Source organism: Xyrauchen texanus, chromosome 45, assembly GCF_025860055.1.
Source record: "Xyrauchen texanus isolate HMW12.3.18 chromosome 45, RBS_HiC_50CHRs, whole genome shotgun sequence".
In the NCBI taxonomy this organism is placed as follows: Eukaryota; Metazoa; Chordata; class Actinopteri; order Cypriniformes; family Catostomidae; genus Xyrauchen; species Xyrauchen texanus.
In genome coordinates this window covers 16,030,439-16,047,278 of record NC_068320.1, presented here as the reverse complement: position 1 = coordinate 16,047,278, position 16,840 = coordinate 16,030,439, and the positions used below count along the sequence as shown (strand labels likewise).

The 16,840-nt window shown below is 37.6% G+C and overlaps 1 protein-coding gene across 5 annotated transcripts in view; it reads left to right on the top strand.

Moving 5' to 3' along the window:
- Positions 1 to 16,840, top strand: part of LOC127637457 (ATP-binding cassette sub-family C member 9-like) — a 43,926-nt gene that overhangs the window by 21,744 nt on the left and 5,342 nt on the right. For 4 of the 5 annotated variants that reach the window (XR_007969752.1, XM_052118532.1, XM_052118533.1 and 1 more), the window contains exons 18-37: positions 3,248 to 3,349; positions 3,840 to 3,924; positions 4,147 to 4,227; positions 5,282 to 5,419; positions 5,814 to 5,939; positions 6,045 to 6,144; positions 6,235 to 6,515; positions 6,630 to 6,781; positions 6,905 to 6,974; positions 7,172 to 7,329; positions 8,610 to 8,702; positions 9,156 to 9,258; positions 9,458 to 9,559; positions 9,677 to 9,797; positions 11,196 to 11,326; positions 11,946 to 12,024; positions 14,351 to 14,459; positions 15,751 to 15,854; positions 16,052 to 16,185; positions 16,596 to 16,658. Coding sequence is in view for 4 of the 5 variants with exons in the window: in XM_052118532.1 (XP_051974492.1) it covers positions 3,248 to 3,349; positions 3,840 to 3,924; positions 4,147 to 4,227; positions 5,282 to 5,419; positions 5,814 to 5,939; positions 6,045 to 6,144; positions 6,235 to 6,515; positions 6,630 to 6,781; positions 6,905 to 6,974; positions 7,172 to 7,329; positions 8,610 to 8,702; positions 9,156 to 9,258; positions 9,458 to 9,559; positions 9,677 to 9,797; positions 11,196 to 11,326; positions 11,946 to 12,024; positions 14,351 to 14,459; positions 15,751 to 15,854; positions 16,052 to 16,185; positions 16,596 to 16,658 (2,332 nt within the window). In the remaining variant the exon portion in view is untranslated. Of the gene's footprint in view, positions 1 to 2,238; positions 2,278 to 2,525; positions 2,562 to 3,247; positions 3,350 to 3,839; positions 3,925 to 4,146; positions 4,228 to 5,281; positions 5,420 to 5,813; positions 5,940 to 6,044; positions 6,145 to 6,234; positions 6,516 to 6,629; positions 6,782 to 6,904; positions 6,975 to 7,171; positions 7,330 to 8,609; positions 8,703 to 9,155; positions 9,259 to 9,457; positions 9,560 to 9,676; positions 9,798 to 11,195; positions 11,327 to 11,945; positions 12,025 to 14,350; positions 14,460 to 15,750; positions 15,855 to 16,051; positions 16,186 to 16,595; positions 16,659 to 16,840 lie in introns of all 5 variants that reach the window. The other variant, XM_052118534.1, reaches the window with a different exon arrangement.

Sequence of the window (16,840 nt, the reverse complement as noted above, 5' to 3'; positions counted from 1 at the left end):
GCATACAGTAGTTGCTTATAATCCATTGATTTGCAAAGAGTGGCCTTTTTAAGTCACACTTTACAGTAAAATCTATTAATATCATTGTATTAAATAACAAAATATAAAACCAATTGTTATGTGCACACAAATGATGCTAGATCTTGTATTAGGACTTGATTAAGTTTTTCTGAATAATTTTTGCAATTTCTTTTAACAAACTGGTTGAATGATAATTTTTAGTGGATGTATTACCCTCAAGTACCATTATTATATTATCAGTAGTATTTAAATCTTAGCAATTTTTGACCAGCTTTATCTTGTGTGTTAGCAAATTTACTGTCCGTTGCTTGTTTTATAATTTTAAACCTAACAAATATAATAAACTGCTTAATAAGTGTGCCTGTGCCACTTGTTTTTATGTTTTGTTATAAAATGCTATGACATTTATAAATTTTAAAGGGGCCATGACATGCTCTCTTTTATTATTTTATTGTCTTCCCTGAGGAAGTTTTTTTTAACAGTCATAATTTAGTAATATATGATAATTTTCCTCTGAAACGCTTGCTTTTGGCCTCAGCATCCCCTTTAAACTTCACCATAAATACCCACTGTTCTAACTGGCATTTGTGCAGCCCCTCAAATACAGCTATATCTGAAACTCAGACAGAAGAGAATGATCAAGCTCTACAATATTATAAAACTAAATTTCAGGGTTTACACATAACACACATCCAACACATTTCATTTGAATATATATTAAACTGTTCACTCAAGCTCAATCAAACAGTGATGACATTTAAAATATTCATGAATTAAACTAGTTACTTTATTTAAAAGTGGCGCAAAATACATTATAACGGTCAAAGATGTCTGTCTAGTGCATCATTATATAAAAAAATATTACAAATAGTCTAGATATTATCAAGCCGGTTCTCGCCTCCTCCTTTCCATTAATTCCTTTACACTGATACCAAATTGCATCTCCATGGCAGTGATCAATCGACATATTATAGAAAGATCCTCCAAGTCACATCAGTGCAAAAGTTAACTTCCATTGATGTATGTGTTGATTGCATTCCTTGAATCAATCACGATTCTTTCTTGTTGAATTCGCAAAGTCTGGGAACAAGAAAACGCTGTGGTTCTTCCACCCCTTTGGGGTTTAGAAATATTTAGTTGGCCACACTAGGCCTGTCTGTCCTACTCGCTCTCTTTGTTTTACGAACAGAGTGCCAGTGCTTGGTGCCAAGGGTGCGATGATATGATGATATAAAGTAGGCGTTGATGTTGTTGCTGTAGAGTCGGTCATGAATAAATGAGCCCCCAAAAACAAGGTGTTTTTGCAGCTTGGTTTCAATAAATGCTTTTATTGCATTGGGGATTAAAGGGATAGTTTACCCAAAAATGAAAATTCTCTCATAATTTACTCACCCTCATGCCATCCCAGATGTATATAAACTTCCTTTCTTCAGCAGATAACATTTGAAGAAAAATAAAAAAATATCTCAGCTGAATAGATCCTTATAATGGATGTGGATTTTAACACGATGTTTGATGCCCCAAAAAGCACAGATAATCATCATTAACGTCATCCATACTACTCCAGTGGTTAAATGTATGGCTTATAAAGTGACACGATCACTTTTGTTGTGAAAAAGATCAATATTTAAGTACTTTTTAACTCTAAATAATCTCTTCCATTAAGCAGTGGTATGCATGTTCACTAGAGGGCTGAGGTCACGCGGTCTCTCGTATGACAGATTGGCGTTGGCATGTTCACGCGAGACGTAAAGTGAGAACAGCAGCACTGTTCAAAACTGAGTAGGAGGAACACTGTGTACCGAATGCCGTAAACAAATTTAAGCCAATTTAAACAAAGATGTCAGAATATTTGGATATTTTTGATATTGAGAAGAGAAGAATAGGAGATACAAGTTTTGCACCTATTATGTCTTTGTTTAGGCCTCAGTAATATGGACTATTCATTTTACTTTGTAACAATACAAGTTATAATTATTTATTTTTTTAGTTTCAGTTTCTTTAATGACAATGGCATTACTCTCCAGCTAAAGTCTACTTCTGAACATCGAAATACTTAATCACTATTCAGGTCATGTTTTATGACTTCTAAATGGGAGTCAAGTGGAGTATGTCACTGTTATTACAGAACGTGTCCTCATGGACTATTTACTAACTCTGGTCACACATGTGTCTTTGTTTCTCTGTGTTCTCTTCCATCATGCTGTGTTCAATCAGGCTGCCTGATTGTGAGATACTCCTCGATTGGAACATAAGGTATTTCACCGGTGGTCTTTACATGCGTACGTGCTACACAGCTACACAGTCACCTCTATAAACCAACACAGGAGGCCTTTTGTAGCATATGTGACTTCAAAAATGGCCTAAAAATGTGGCAAGGGTATTTTGTATTTTCAAAGCAGCCAGTAGGCAAGAATCTTTTGAAATTGATCTGTCAGCAGTGTACAGTTTGTATGACTGTACTGTTCTGAGCTTTAATATCTTTTAATGTGCGTGACTTGCAGCGGGCATGATACAGAGCTGTCTTATGAGGAATGGAGGTACCTGTTTCTGAACTCTTTCAACAGATGTGCAGTGATTCCCCATTCATCTGCTTATCCATCCATTTATCCCTTCAGGACCATTTCTCCACTATCTTTACATTCCTCTGGTTTTAAACCCCCTGTCCTCCTCCTCTCCTCCCGAATTTTGATATGTTTTTGTGAGAAATGCAGTGCAAGGTGTGGGAAAATGCTAAGAGTCTTCACCACTCTTGTTAACAATAGGGTTTGCTTACACTGATATTCATTTCTGGCAATATTTGGTTGTTACAGAAGGACTCCTCCAAATTAAATCAAAACAGACTTTTGTTTTATCAACAATAGGAAGCCATTCACAATATCATGTATCATCTTTTGTTTCTTGAAGCCATGAACTACGCTCATACTATTTACATTGTTGTTCATAATTTGATCTTTATTGTTTCAGTCTCAAAACTTGACTCTGTTGTGTATTCCTACTGTAATTCTGCAGGTGTTTCATACATGGTCATTGTGACTCCCTGCATTTGATATTTTCTTTAATCTGCTCCTTTACCTCATGATTAACAAAAAAAAAATGTCTCTATCATTTCATCTTCAAACCCTTAGTGTTTTGTGGTGATGGTAATCAGAGTATGTATTTATACATTTCCATCTTAACTAATTATGTTGCTTTCTGTCTTTTCTCTGTTTTCTCAATTGCTCAGTAAAAACAGGTATTCTGTAGCCTATGCAGCACAGAAGTCATGGCTCCTGAATGCCACTGTTGAGGACAACATCATATTTGGGAGTCCTTTTAATAAGCAGAGGTGAGGAAAAAAGTTCCCATGTATTTCCTAATGAAACAAGAAGTTTGGATGGGACATATCAAAGGGCTGGTCCTTTTTATATATAAATATAATAGCCAAAATGCTTTAGTTATGTCAGCCATTAACCATGGTTTGCTACAGTACTTGCTAGTTGGTTGCAGATCATATTAGGAGGAGGGATATTCTTATTCTAGACAGAATTTGATATGTTAAAAGTTGTTTAGGAAAGATTTTGTCCAGAAATGGAAACTGTGAATTTTAAATACAGAACTTATATTGGCTAAAGATTACTTTGATCAACTCTTAAAAGTACACTAGCAAATTGATGGTCTGAAAGCTATTAGACATGGACCAAAACTGAGAAAATCAAATCTGTGAAAACTCTGAGTACCTACATTCATTTTCACTCCCTTGAGAGCTCATTTTTAGTATTCCTAGCCTTGGTTTTCTAAACATTATTATATTTTTAAACTTTAAATTTATTGCACAGATACAAAGCAGTGATTGATGCCTGCTCACTTCAACCAGATATCGACATCCTTCCTTTTGGAGACCAGACTGAAATTGGAGAACGGGTAAGATAGGACATTAGTAATTTCTTTATTAGGTGATGCTAATAACTCACTGTGTCTGGGCTTTAGACCAGTTATCTGACCTCAGCTGCTAATCAAAGCTGCTTATCTGACCTCAGCTGCTACTAATCAAATAAAGAGTTGTTATCGAGACTATCATGACACTATGTCATCAAAACTAAAAGGGTTTGAAATGAATTTGTGTTTGTGTATGTAATCCTACAGGGTATTAATCTCAGTGGTGGTCAGAGACAACGGATCTGTGTGGCCAGAGCTCTATACCAGAACACCAACATAGTTTTCCTGGTATGAATCAACTTTTACATTACAGACAATTGTGGATTAGACACAATAAAACAAGTAGACACACTCATATTGTTGATATTGATTTAAACCTCCACCCTCCACAGTGAGCACTTTCCAAGTGGTATGCTACATGCCTTCAATATATTTGGTCTAAGTACAGGGACGGATAATTACTTGCAAAGGCCCTGGGGCCAATTATCTCCAAGGGGGTTCAAGTGGGGGGGATCACCAAACTAGATTGCGCAGCCTTAAAGACCAGGGCACCCCCGGGCAGTCAAGGGCCCCCTGGTTGTCAAGGGTCCGGTCGGTAATTCGTCCCTGTCTATGTAGTGTTTATAATGATGACTACAGTGTTTAATTTGCTTTCAGAGGTACTCTGAAAGCAATTTTGCTTATCCCAAGATAAGATTATAACACGTGTAAGCAAAGGGGGTGTAGTGGCATCAATAGCAAAAAAAAAAAACAACACAAAATAATGTGAAAGTGCTAATTATTCGATTACAGTGTGTGAATAAATACCCTTCTGTGCAGAATAGTGAATTTATCTCTTTCCTAAAACCATTGATCCTTTTAGGACAATCTGTATGTTTAAAGTGACTTTTAAAACAGATATTAACTACACAGAATTGAAATATTGACATTTGAATTCTGGAATTGAAATAGTAATTTCTGCAAGACAAGCCTTGGTGTTTAATATTATCTCCATTTAGCATTTAGACACTTTTATCTAAATCAACTTACATCATGAGGAACATCACAAGCAATTTTTCATGGAGATGGAAAAGTATCCCTCCACAGAGGACTATAGAAAGTGCTGTGCTGACTGTACCAAATGCTGACAATTGAGTATAACTTGTATTGAACCCAGAATATTCCTTTAAAGAAGCAGAATTAAAGCGTTTAATCAATTAACTGAACAAGAATTCACCCTTAACCCGATTTCCCCAATTGATAAACACAAGTGTTTGGATCAGTTTTGGCATCTATTTTGTTTCGTGTTGAATTTGAGTTAATCCTTAACCTGGCTTTGGGTTTGCTTAAATCCCACCTGCAGGATGACCCGTTCTCAGCCCTGGACATCCACCTCAGTGATCATTTGATGCAGGAGGGCATACTTAAGTTCCTACAGGATGACAAGCGTACTTTGGTCTTGGTCACACATAAGCTGCAGTACCTCATCCATGCTGACTGGGTAACTGCAGATGCTGGAAAATTGTCTCCAAAGGCTAGAACTTAGTCAGTGTTTTTTACTCTCTGAAAGGGGGGTTTGTCTTCTGGTCTGAGAGACAATTACCAATTGCCTGCTCTCAATGGCATTGAAAAATAGCTTTATTTAATTTTTAGGTTGAGTCTAAGGCACTGCATGTAAGAAGCTTCTCAAACTGAGATTGCTTGTCTAATATCAACACTCTCTTGTCTATATAATCCTATTCATTTGACCATAGCAGACAAAAAGTGCTCCTGTTTCAAACGTTTTACACATATGAAATCAGCTCTTTGAAGCTGATGAATTTTGTCACATAGACAATTAAAATTTACACATTGTGTAGAGCCCTGAGTGATTAATATTAGCATCTTTTTGGTAGATAATAGCCATGAAGGATGGCTCAGTGCTGAGAGAGGGGACATTAAAGGATATTCAGACCCATGATGTGGAACTCTATGAGCACTGGAAAACCCTGATGAATCGACAAGACCAGGAGCTAGAAAAGGTCAGTTTCCCTCAAATATAATCTCTTGTTAACAATGTTTTACAGCAAAGCAGGCTGATTTTTATTATGTGGTCTACAGTGTGTGTTTTTGTTACTGCGTTTTAGGAGACCGAACTAGAAAGTCAGACCACACTGGAGAGGAAGACTTTGAGGAGAGCGTTCTATTCCAGAGATGCGAAGAACCAAATTGATGATGAGGATGAAGGTAAATATTCAACAGCTTTTTAGCACAACCTTTCCTGTTTTTTTTTTTGGTTTGTTTTTTTTGTAAATCCCATATCATTTCATTCCACAGAGGAGGAAGTGGAGGAGGATGAAGATGACAACATGTCCACCACCACAAGCCGACGTTCTAAGATCCCATGGAAAATGTGCTGGAGATATCTGTCCTCAGGTGGCTTCCTCATGGTCTTCCTCATGGTGTCTTCCAAGCTGGCCAAGCATTCGGTTATGGTGGCCATAGACTACTGGCTGGCAGCCTGGACCTCCTCAAAACCGAGTAATGAAATTCTTGCCAATCCATTTGACAATGCAAGCAATTACAGTCTGAACTATGATGCCACACAGATTGCAGAGGTATAAAGCATTACTGCTGAAAATGGCAGTTATAAAATGTCTATTTATGGCATATTTGATCTAGCTAGTAGAAGTGGTGAAGTTGAGCTCTTTATGTTTTTATGTGGTTCACAGCATCGTTCCTATGTGCCAGTGTTCATAATATTGTGTGGGGCTGCAATAGCCCTCTGCCTTATCACTTCTCTGAGTGTGGAGTTTCTGGGTGTGGCTGCTGCTACCAACCTCCATCATAATCTACTCAACAAGATAATTTACGCACCCATCAGGTACTCACACAAGCAAAATATGTTTTCACATACTCTGTTACCATTCTTATCTTGCAAATATCTGATGCAGACTTAATCAAGAAAATATTGAAATAATGTTCTTTTCAATGTACTATTTTTTAGATTCTTTGATATCACCCCGCTTGGACAAATCCTGAATCGGTTCTCAGCGGACACCAACATCATTGACCAGGTGAGAGAAAGATAGGGTTTCTTTATATCATAGGGCTTTATTTTATTTTAAGCCCACTAAAATGAGCAGGTTTCAGTTTCCACACAGACATGCCACCACAGTGCTGCAGTACCATTGCAGTGGTCAACATTGAAGTATTAATTTGAACAGGAATGTGGCATATGTGTGCTAATGTCTCTTTCGCTCTCTCTCCGCAGCATATTCCTCCAACACTAGAGTCTCTTACACGTTCCACTCTCCTTTGTCTCTCAGCGATTGGGATCATTTCTTTTATCACCCCAGCCTTCCTCATCGCACTGTTGCCACTTGCTGTGGCATTCTACTTCATCCAGAAGTACTTTAGGGTTGCTTCTAAGTAAGTATTTCACAGAAGACTTCAATCTTTTCATTGCAGCTCTCTTAACCCTTATAAAGCATAACAGTGATGAACCACTTTTTTTTAGCAGCCTTGGTTCTGGAATTACATTTGTCATAAATTTGTATACTATTCTGATGATAATGAAACTTTGTAATATGGCACTTTTTGTACCACTGTCTCCCTAAGATGATTCGCTGATGTTCTTCCTCTTTTGTAAGTCGCTTTGGATAAAAGCGTCTGCCAAATGAATAAATGTAAATGTAAATAAATGTAAATAAATGTTCTCTATAGGTGTTTCAGACACACACACACAAAAAGAGTTAGCTTTTAAACCAACCAACCAGCTATACAATGAATCACAATCGTTGGTATCAAAGCAAAATTACATCTTTGAAACCTGAAAAAAGAAAAATTACAAAGAAAAAATATAATTTTGAGGGAATTTAACAATTACTAGATTATCCAATAAAGAACTGCAAACTATGTTAAAATATATATATATATGTGTGTGTGTGTGTGTGTGTGTGTGTGTGTGTGTGTGTGTGTGTTTGTGTGTGTGAGCGTGTATTTATCACATTGTGGGGACCAAATGTCCCCATAAGGATAGTAAAACCCGAAATTTTTGACCTTGTGGGGACATTTTGTCGGTCCCCATGAGAAAAACAGCTTATAAATCATACTAATTATGTTTTTTGAAAATGTAAAAATGCAGAAAGTTTTCTGTGAGGGTTAGGTTTAGGGGTAGGGTTAGGTTTAGGAGATAGAATATAAAGTTTGTACAGTATAAAAACCATTATGTCTATGGAAAGTCCCCATAAAACATGGAAACACAACTGTGTGTGTGTGTGTGTGTGTGTGTGTGTGTGTGTGTGTGTGTGTGTGTGTGTGTGTGTGTCATATCAAAGAATTGGTTCACCCAAAAATGTTAGTTGTCCTAATTTAAATACCCTTATGTCGTTCCAAACCCATATTACTTACATTCTTTGGCGGAACACAAAAGGAGAAATTGTATTCTATCCTGGTCTGTCTTTTCAATACAATGGCAGTTAACAGACATTCACTTTAAATCCTAAAAAAGGACCCCAAATGTATCACAAAAGTAGTCCATGTGACTTGTGCATCATATTCCAAGTCTTCTGAAACCATACAATTCCCATTTTCATGGCAACAGTGACTTATACTTTCAGAACCATAATGGTGAGCTCTATTAGCACTACCTTCAATCTCCCTCTCTGTCTGTTGCTGTATCTGTCTCTTTTTGATTCTATCTTTCTCAGAGATCTGCAGGATCTGGATGACTCCACTCAGCTGCCTTTACTCTGTCATTTCTCTGAGACTGCAGAGGGCCTCACCACCATTCGAGCATTCAGGTCAGTGGACTGAGGCTCTTCCAAAAGCACAGGGCTCTTTCAACAAACTGCACAATCTCTCTCTCTCTCTGTTAACATTCCCATAAAAGGGATGTCTCCACTCTTGCAGACCTAAGCAAATTAATATCAACTAGATTTGAAGTGAAGTGAAAATAGGATTAACTGATTTTTATGAGACAGAGCCAATTATGTGAGATATTACCTTTGCTGTGTTGATTCAGTCTGAATGGCCATGTTTTATAATCCCATCAATGCTTGTTCAAAATGTATTTAAGCAATCCAACAATAGACATTATGAAACTTTTATGTTTAACTCCTCAGTTAAGTCTCTTGAGTGTAGCTTACATAAATTATTTGAACACTCTCATTCTTCACAGTTGTGTTACTGTTTAGCTTAGTCACAGTTCTGTATCACATACTAAATGTCACGTAATAAATATTTTGTGTTTCCAGGCATGAGGCTCACTTCAAGCAGCGGATGTTGGAGCTAACTGACACCAACAACACAGCTTACCTCTTTCTCTCTGCTGCCAACCGATGGTTGGAGGTCAGAACTGTAAGTAAAACTCGATGTTCAGGCTTTTGACAAAACCCTTCTAGAGTCATTGTTCATAATGGGTTAGGAAGGATGAATGTTGCAATTTTGTTCTGGGGTTCCTTCAGAATATTTGAGAAAATAGATGGATCGTATCAGATCTACATGTTTATGTTCATTTTTAAGCTTTTATGCATTTCCATTTTTGTTTTCCTTTCAGGATTATCTGGGTGCTGTTATTGTCCTCACCGCTGCAGTGGCAGCTATCTGGACCACATCGCAGTCTGGTCTGATCGGACTGGGTCTTACATATGCTCTCACTGTGAGATATACATTTTCTTAATTCAACTAATATCATACGTTAGGGAAAGTCAAGGCACATCCCTGTGACTTAAATGCACTTACTGTCCTCACAGTGGATGTTCTGTTTTGTGTTAAGGTGACAAACTACCTGAACTGGGTGGTGAGGAATCTGGCAGACCTGGAGGTCCAGATGGCTGCAGTAAAGAAGGTCAACAGCTTCCTGAGCACTGAGTCTGAAAACTATGAGGGATCCATAGGTAATACCATCTTCCCTTAAAATGCAGGATATTTTTATGGTTCTCTAGATATTGTTGAATTTATTGAGCCTCTAAATGTATATTTCAACACTAACTTCCCTGCTGAACAAACAGCTTAAGCCAGCCAAAGTTAGTTTCCTGGTTTTAGCTGGTTTAAGCTGGTTTAGGTGTTTTCTAGCCTGGCCAAGCATTTCTTCTGCTGGTCTCTTCAGCTGAATAGTGCCCAAAACCCCTCTAAAATCACCAATACAGTTCAGCCAATCTACAGTAGCTTGGTCTGAGTGGGGGACCAGCTAAACACCACAGGCTTGTCTAAGTTTTTTTTCTTTCTTTTTTTTCAGCAGGGTTGCTAGATAAAAACTCAGTTTTCTGGCTTTCTGGCCAGAGCATCTTATTTGCCCTAAATAGGTAGGAAGAATGGATGAGCTTAGGTCTGGTACATGTGCATTTTCTCAAAGCTTGGAGGAATTCAAGGACAGAGTAACCTGACACAAACCTCTGTGAGCATTTTGAAATGGCATTTATCATATCAAAACACTTGTCTCTGGAGAAGAAGCAGGGATGACTTGAGAAAAAAAGGAACACAGGGAATCCACTGAAGGAGATTCTAAAAAAATTAAGCAATATCCTGTTGTCTTTGAATTAAACTTTTGCAAAACAACAGCTCTTATTCCATCTCATCAATGACATAATGGAAAACTGGGCTGGATAGTAGAAGGCACGAGCCTAAACTTTTTGGACCAAACCATTTATAGCTATGTTAACTGCAGCTTGGAAAAGTACTCACTTGTAATGTTCTGTGTTTCTTATTGCCATTGGTGTATGATCATTTACTGTGTGCTGTTGAAATACTTCAGCTTGCAAGAGCAAATGTTGAGATTTAAATCACTGTGAAATGCACACACAGAGTTGACTAGCTGGAGCATAGTAATTCTGCACATTTATTTGCAGTTAAAAAAACTGATAATACTTTTCACACACTGGTATGTTTGTCACATGAGGGGAAAACCTCTGTCATTTCAGTTGCCCTGAAAAGGCTATTTTATTTATATTTTAAATAAACCATATTTAATACGTTCTCAAAATTCGACTGTGGCTTCTGTATAGCCAATTGGTTTCTGTATGAAGTCCAAGACTATTGTCATATTGGAAAGCAGAACATAAACAAAAAACTAAGGTAGTGTGCCATTATTATTCAAAATCTACCAGTGATTATAAAATATCTTTGATATTGATAGACTTTGCCCTCTTACACAATTCATTTTGCTACATTTTATCTATTAATGCTGGTATATATTATGGCAACTTGTATCTAGATCTGTCCCCACAACGACATTCATATTAATATGCTGGCCACCTTACAGTTGTTCTCCTTCTGCATTTTTGGTGTGATCTCAGATGTCTCACAGGTACCAGAAAACTGGCCACAGCATGGCGAGATAAAGATCCAAGACTTGTGTGTGCGTTATGACCCCATGCTCAAACCCGTACTGAAACATGTCAGTGCCCACATCAACCCTGGACAGAAGGTACACATCAGAAGTTAACTGCTCCATATATTATCACTCTCAAACCATCATGTAGGTAGTAACTTAATTGTTCCTGATCAATTACACCCAAAGCGTCATGAATAAAGTTCCTACTTAGCATTCAAATAATATCCAATCAAAGATGACAATATGTATTTGGCAGTTCTGAAATGAATCTCCCAACTTGTAACATGTAACACTTATCCGTGGTTTGTCAGATATATGTTTATTTTCTCATTGCCCTGCCAAACCAGAGTTCTTCTCTGCTTTAATACTAACCAGCATGCATTTAAAGTAAACTTTCTGTTGATCTTTCCTGAACTCTTTGTGTTTTGATCCTAAAATCTTTTAAAATATTTTTTTCTCCTCAACATTTACATTGGTTATCATTGATAGTCTAGTTTGTTTTAAGAGGTGCTCTGGTTCACTCTACGTATGTAACAAGAGTATGACGGCAGAGTATTATGGCTTGTTATTGTGATTGTGACCTTAAATTATGTAATTTAGTAGAACCGCAGCCCTGAGTATGTTTATGCAGAAGCAATCTGAAAATGTCTAGCTGTATCAAGATCTCACGTGTTGCTCCCTCTGTTTTTGTCTGTCTGTTTCTTTCATCTAGTTGGGCATTTGTGGAAGAACAGGCAGTGGAAAGTCTTCCCTGTCACTGGCCTTCTTCAATATGGTAGATGTTTTTGAAGGTACAGCACATCATCTTAACATCACTTTCACTCAAGAGTGGGTTGTAAGTGGGGCATCTCTATTTAATAACAAATTATTCCCCAGAGAACTGGTTCATTAAGCATCACAGTACTTATGTGTGCTCTGATATACTTCAAGCTTGCCGCTGGGTAGAAGTTGACCCTTGTTGCTCTCCAAAGAAGGAAAAAATGGAAATATAATTTCAACTGTTGCTGACTGAGAAGAATCTGCTTACCCCAGACACATTTATTACTTTTGCCTGTGTTGTTGTTCTGTTCTACTTATGGTTACCATCACTTTGACAGGCAGCCATGATGTCATATTTAGACTGTAGAGAGATATAGAAACATGCAGAGTTATAAAATAATATAAAATAATTTCAGTCATTTATTAAGATTTATCATATTATACAGCATTCTGACTTTGAATGCTCTGACTCATTTAGATCAAATAAATCTTTAGCCAAATCACCATGCTGCTTTTGTGCACATGAGTATGGCTGAATGATGTTTAAAATTAGGATTGGAAGTAGTGTGCAGCCTTCTCTTCACTTTGTCCATATAAAGCTAAAATGAAAATCTCGAGAGCTGTTTTTGTTCTGCAGTAATCCACTAAACACTACTGTTTATTAAAGTAAAGTTATTGGACACTGACCTGAATACTCATAACAGCAAACACTGAATGAAGAATTTATTGTTATTTGTATTAGTTAGAGATTTAACTAAAAGGTTTGCTATATATAAAAGGTTTTCTATATACATATATATACAGTATATAAACTCAGCAAAAAAAGAAAGGTCCTCTCACTTTCAACTGCTTTTATTTTCAGCAAACTTAACACGTGTAAATATTTGTATGAACATATAAATATTCAACAACTAAGACATAAACTGAGCAAATTTCACAGACATGTGACTAACAGAAAGTGAATAATGTGTCCCTGAACAAAGGGGGGTGGGGGGGGGGGGGGTGTCAAAATCAAAAGTAACAGTCAGTATCTGGTATGGCGTCTGCAGTGCATCTCCTCCTCATGGATTGCACCAGATTTGCCAGTTCTTGCTGTGAGATGTTACCCCACTCTTCCACCAAGGCACTTGCTAGTTCCCAGACATTTCTGGGGGGACATCAATCTCCGATCTCACAGGTGGATTGAGATACGGGCTCTTCACTGGCCATGGCAGAACTCTGACATTCCTGTCTTGCAGGAAATCACGCACAGTAAGAGCAGTTTGGCTGGTGGCGTTGTCATGCTGGAGGGTCATGTCAGGATGAGCCTGCAGGAAGGGTACCACATGAGGGTATCACTGTGAAGCACAGCGGTGAGATTACCTGCAATGACAACAAGCTCAGTCCGATGATGCCGTGACACACCGCCCCAGACCATGACAGACCCTCCACCTTAAAATCGATCCCACTCCAGAGTACAGGCTCATTCCTTCAACGATAAACGGGAGTCCGACCATCACTCCTTGTGAAACAAACTTGCGACTCATTGAGCAGTTTTTGCCAGTCCTGTCTGGTCCAGCAAAGGTGGGTTTGTGGCCATAGGCAAAGTTGTTGTCTAAGGACCTGCCTTACAACAGGCCTACAAGCCCTCAGTCCAGCCAGTAAGCTATTAGTGTATTAACGACTGTTGCACAGGTGCATGTTAATTAATTGTTTATAGTTCATTGAACAAGCAAGGAAAACATTGTTTAAACTCTTTACAATAAAGATCTGTAAAGTTATTTGGAATTTTACAAAATTATCTATAAAATACAGTGTCCTGAAAAAGGAACATTTCTTGTTTTGCTGAGTTTTTTTATATATATATAAAGGGTCTGAGACCACTTTACAAAATTAATATATTGTATATTTCTCTAATTTCTTTCAGCCTAACAATTTGAGTGAAATGGTAAACTGCAAAAATAAAATAAATTTTAGAATTTCTTAATATTCTCCCTATTGCTTTAATGACATAATTCCTGAAGATCCATGTTAGCCAGAATAATTTTATAATTTGTTCAAAGAGCATCTTGTGTGCTTCAGTGGATACAAGGAAATCTGAACTTTTGTACAATGGAGCTACAATGGTCACATGTCAGAAATGTGCTTATTTGAGATGTTATACATAAATAAAATAGTACTTAAAAATAAAACATATATCTAGTCCAACATTTTTTATATTTATTTTACATCACAAAATGTTTTTGTTTTAAACCTAAAACTGTTTATTTAAAAGTTTAAATAAGATTTTAATCCCAGATTTTCAGTGTGGTCTTAGACCTTTGGACCCCACTTTATGCCACATTCCTAATGTTTTACTGTGCTTTTGTGTCTCATTAGGAAAGATTATTATTGATGGCATTGACATCTGCAAGCTTCCACTACAAACTCTGAGATCCCGTATGTCAATCATCCTACAGGATCCAGTGCTGTTTAGTGGCTCCATCCGGTACACACACATAGATACACACGCAAATACACAAACAAACACATGTACTGTATATGCATACTGTATTCATTCACGCACACAACCTAAGGCTAAACTGCCCCAAACAGACAAGACCAGGGACAATAAATACTCACTTCCTGTATGACTTTTTAAATCAGTAGTTCAGTATAAACACAGAGACCCTCCAGAGGTGAAATAGAGGGATTTACACTAATATAATTACATAATCATGCTATTTTCAGAATAAGATACATTCTTGTGTGATGTTATTTTATTCCCAGATGTCTCCTTTTTCAAACTATATTGAAAATCATAAGCACTGTACGTCTTTCATTGGATATTCAATATGTAGCTACTAGTGTCCTCACCTTTAAGCTTGTTTGATCTTCTCACATATACTAAGTGTCATGTTTGTTTCTGAAGACAGGGAGCATATGGGGTTTGTTTAAATAGGCCACCAAGGGATAAGAAAGAAAATAAAACTGAACCACCATCAGAAGTCATCTGGGATTGGTTTGGGGCAGGTTGTTGTCATAACAATGTTTATATGAAGCAGGGCTAAAGAATCATTGGTCACAAGAGACTTTTGCTAATATGGCATATGCAGCAATGTGCCTGACTGTGAAGTACAGAGAGTGTGAGTTATCAGTCCAGAACAGTTTTTCTTGATTTTACTCAAGTCCACAAAGCTGTGGTCCACAAAACTTCCCAGTGTGTCAAAAGAGGATGTGAGTTGGAAGAATCTAAGTTCATTAACATTGCCTGATATGGTCATTGGGTGCATTAACACTCAGTCCCCTATGTGTTTTGCTCATTTAGAGGAGTAGATGTCATGATATACTCACCCTTATGATGTTACAATCTTGGATGTTTGTCTTTCTTCCATGGATCATGAAAAGAGTAATTTTACAGAAGTCCAAGCTGCTCTTTTCCATACATTGAAAATGAATGGGGACTGGGGCAGTCAATATGGTACATTCTAATATGCCATGTCAAAACATCAATGACTATTGTTCACAAGATACTCGAGAACATATCAAATTTGATGTCATTACATGAAACGGTGATGCACCTTATTTGAATGTAGCGAACATGAATTAAGTTTGATAGCTACAGTGGAGGGGAAGATTTTCTGTTAATATTGACTTAAATATCTCTCTGTTGTTCACACAAAGTTATTATATGATTTCAGGAATTTAGCACATACATTTTTGGATGAACTGTCCCTTTAAGTTGTGACATCATATAATGCCTTTTTGTTTGCACATGTACTATACGTGCATTTTCACAGGTTAAATCTTGACCCAGAGTGCACTTGCACTGACGACAGGCTTTGGGAAGCCCTGGAAATTGCACAATTGAAGAATATGGTGAAAGCACTCCCAGGAGGACTGGGTAAGACTGACACATTCCAACTGTTCAGCCCTTATCAGAATTGATTTCAAACATTTAGTCATCATATCAGTCACCCCATAATTTTGAACCGAAATGGACATTCTCTATGGAAATAAAATACTGGATTTTTGCTTGTCTTGATGTTTGCAAATGTAAACGGCTGTAAAGCATCATGCTGCATGGTTCTCTTCCTGCAGATGCTGTGGTAACAGAAGGAGGAGAGAACTTCAGTGTGGGTCAGAGGCAGCTCTTCTGTCTAGCCCGGGCCTTTGTCCGCAAAAGCAGCATCCTCATTATGGACGAGGCAACAGCTTCTATAGACATGGCCACGGTAACAATTAAAAATTAACATTTCTTCACCGTCATGTTCTTCCAAACCCATACATCTTTCTTTCTTCCATTGATCACAAGACAGATGGTTGGCCTCAGTCAGGATGCACTGAAAGCGAATGGTGACTGAGGCTAACATGCTGCCTTACATCTCCATTTGTGTTTCACAAAAGAAAGACAGGTCATACGGGTTTGGAACAACATGAGATGGCGTAAATGACAGAATAAGATTTTTTGGGTGAGCTGTCCATTTAATGTGCTTTACATTCTTCACAGCCATCATTTAGTTGCTTAAGATTTGTTTGAGACAGAACATGTGATTTCGATAATATCTAGCAAATATGTGGTACAAATGTGAACTGTTATTCCTATAAATGAGAGATACCAAAGCTTTTGTTCCAAAATCAACAGGAAAATATTCTTCAAAAAGTGGTGATGACGGCGTTTGCTGATCGGACGGTTGTCACCATTGCTGTAAGTTACCTTCTATCAACCTTATCTTAGCAGACCTTTTAAAAATACAGAGATAGAAATTGAAGACATCCTCAAAGTAGCCTTTTGAAGGAAGATGCTTGCCAGGCTTTGACATTCTCACTCTTCCTCGTCTTTCTCATCTTCCTCCACAACTGTCAAAATCTGCAGACAATCAGTGTACT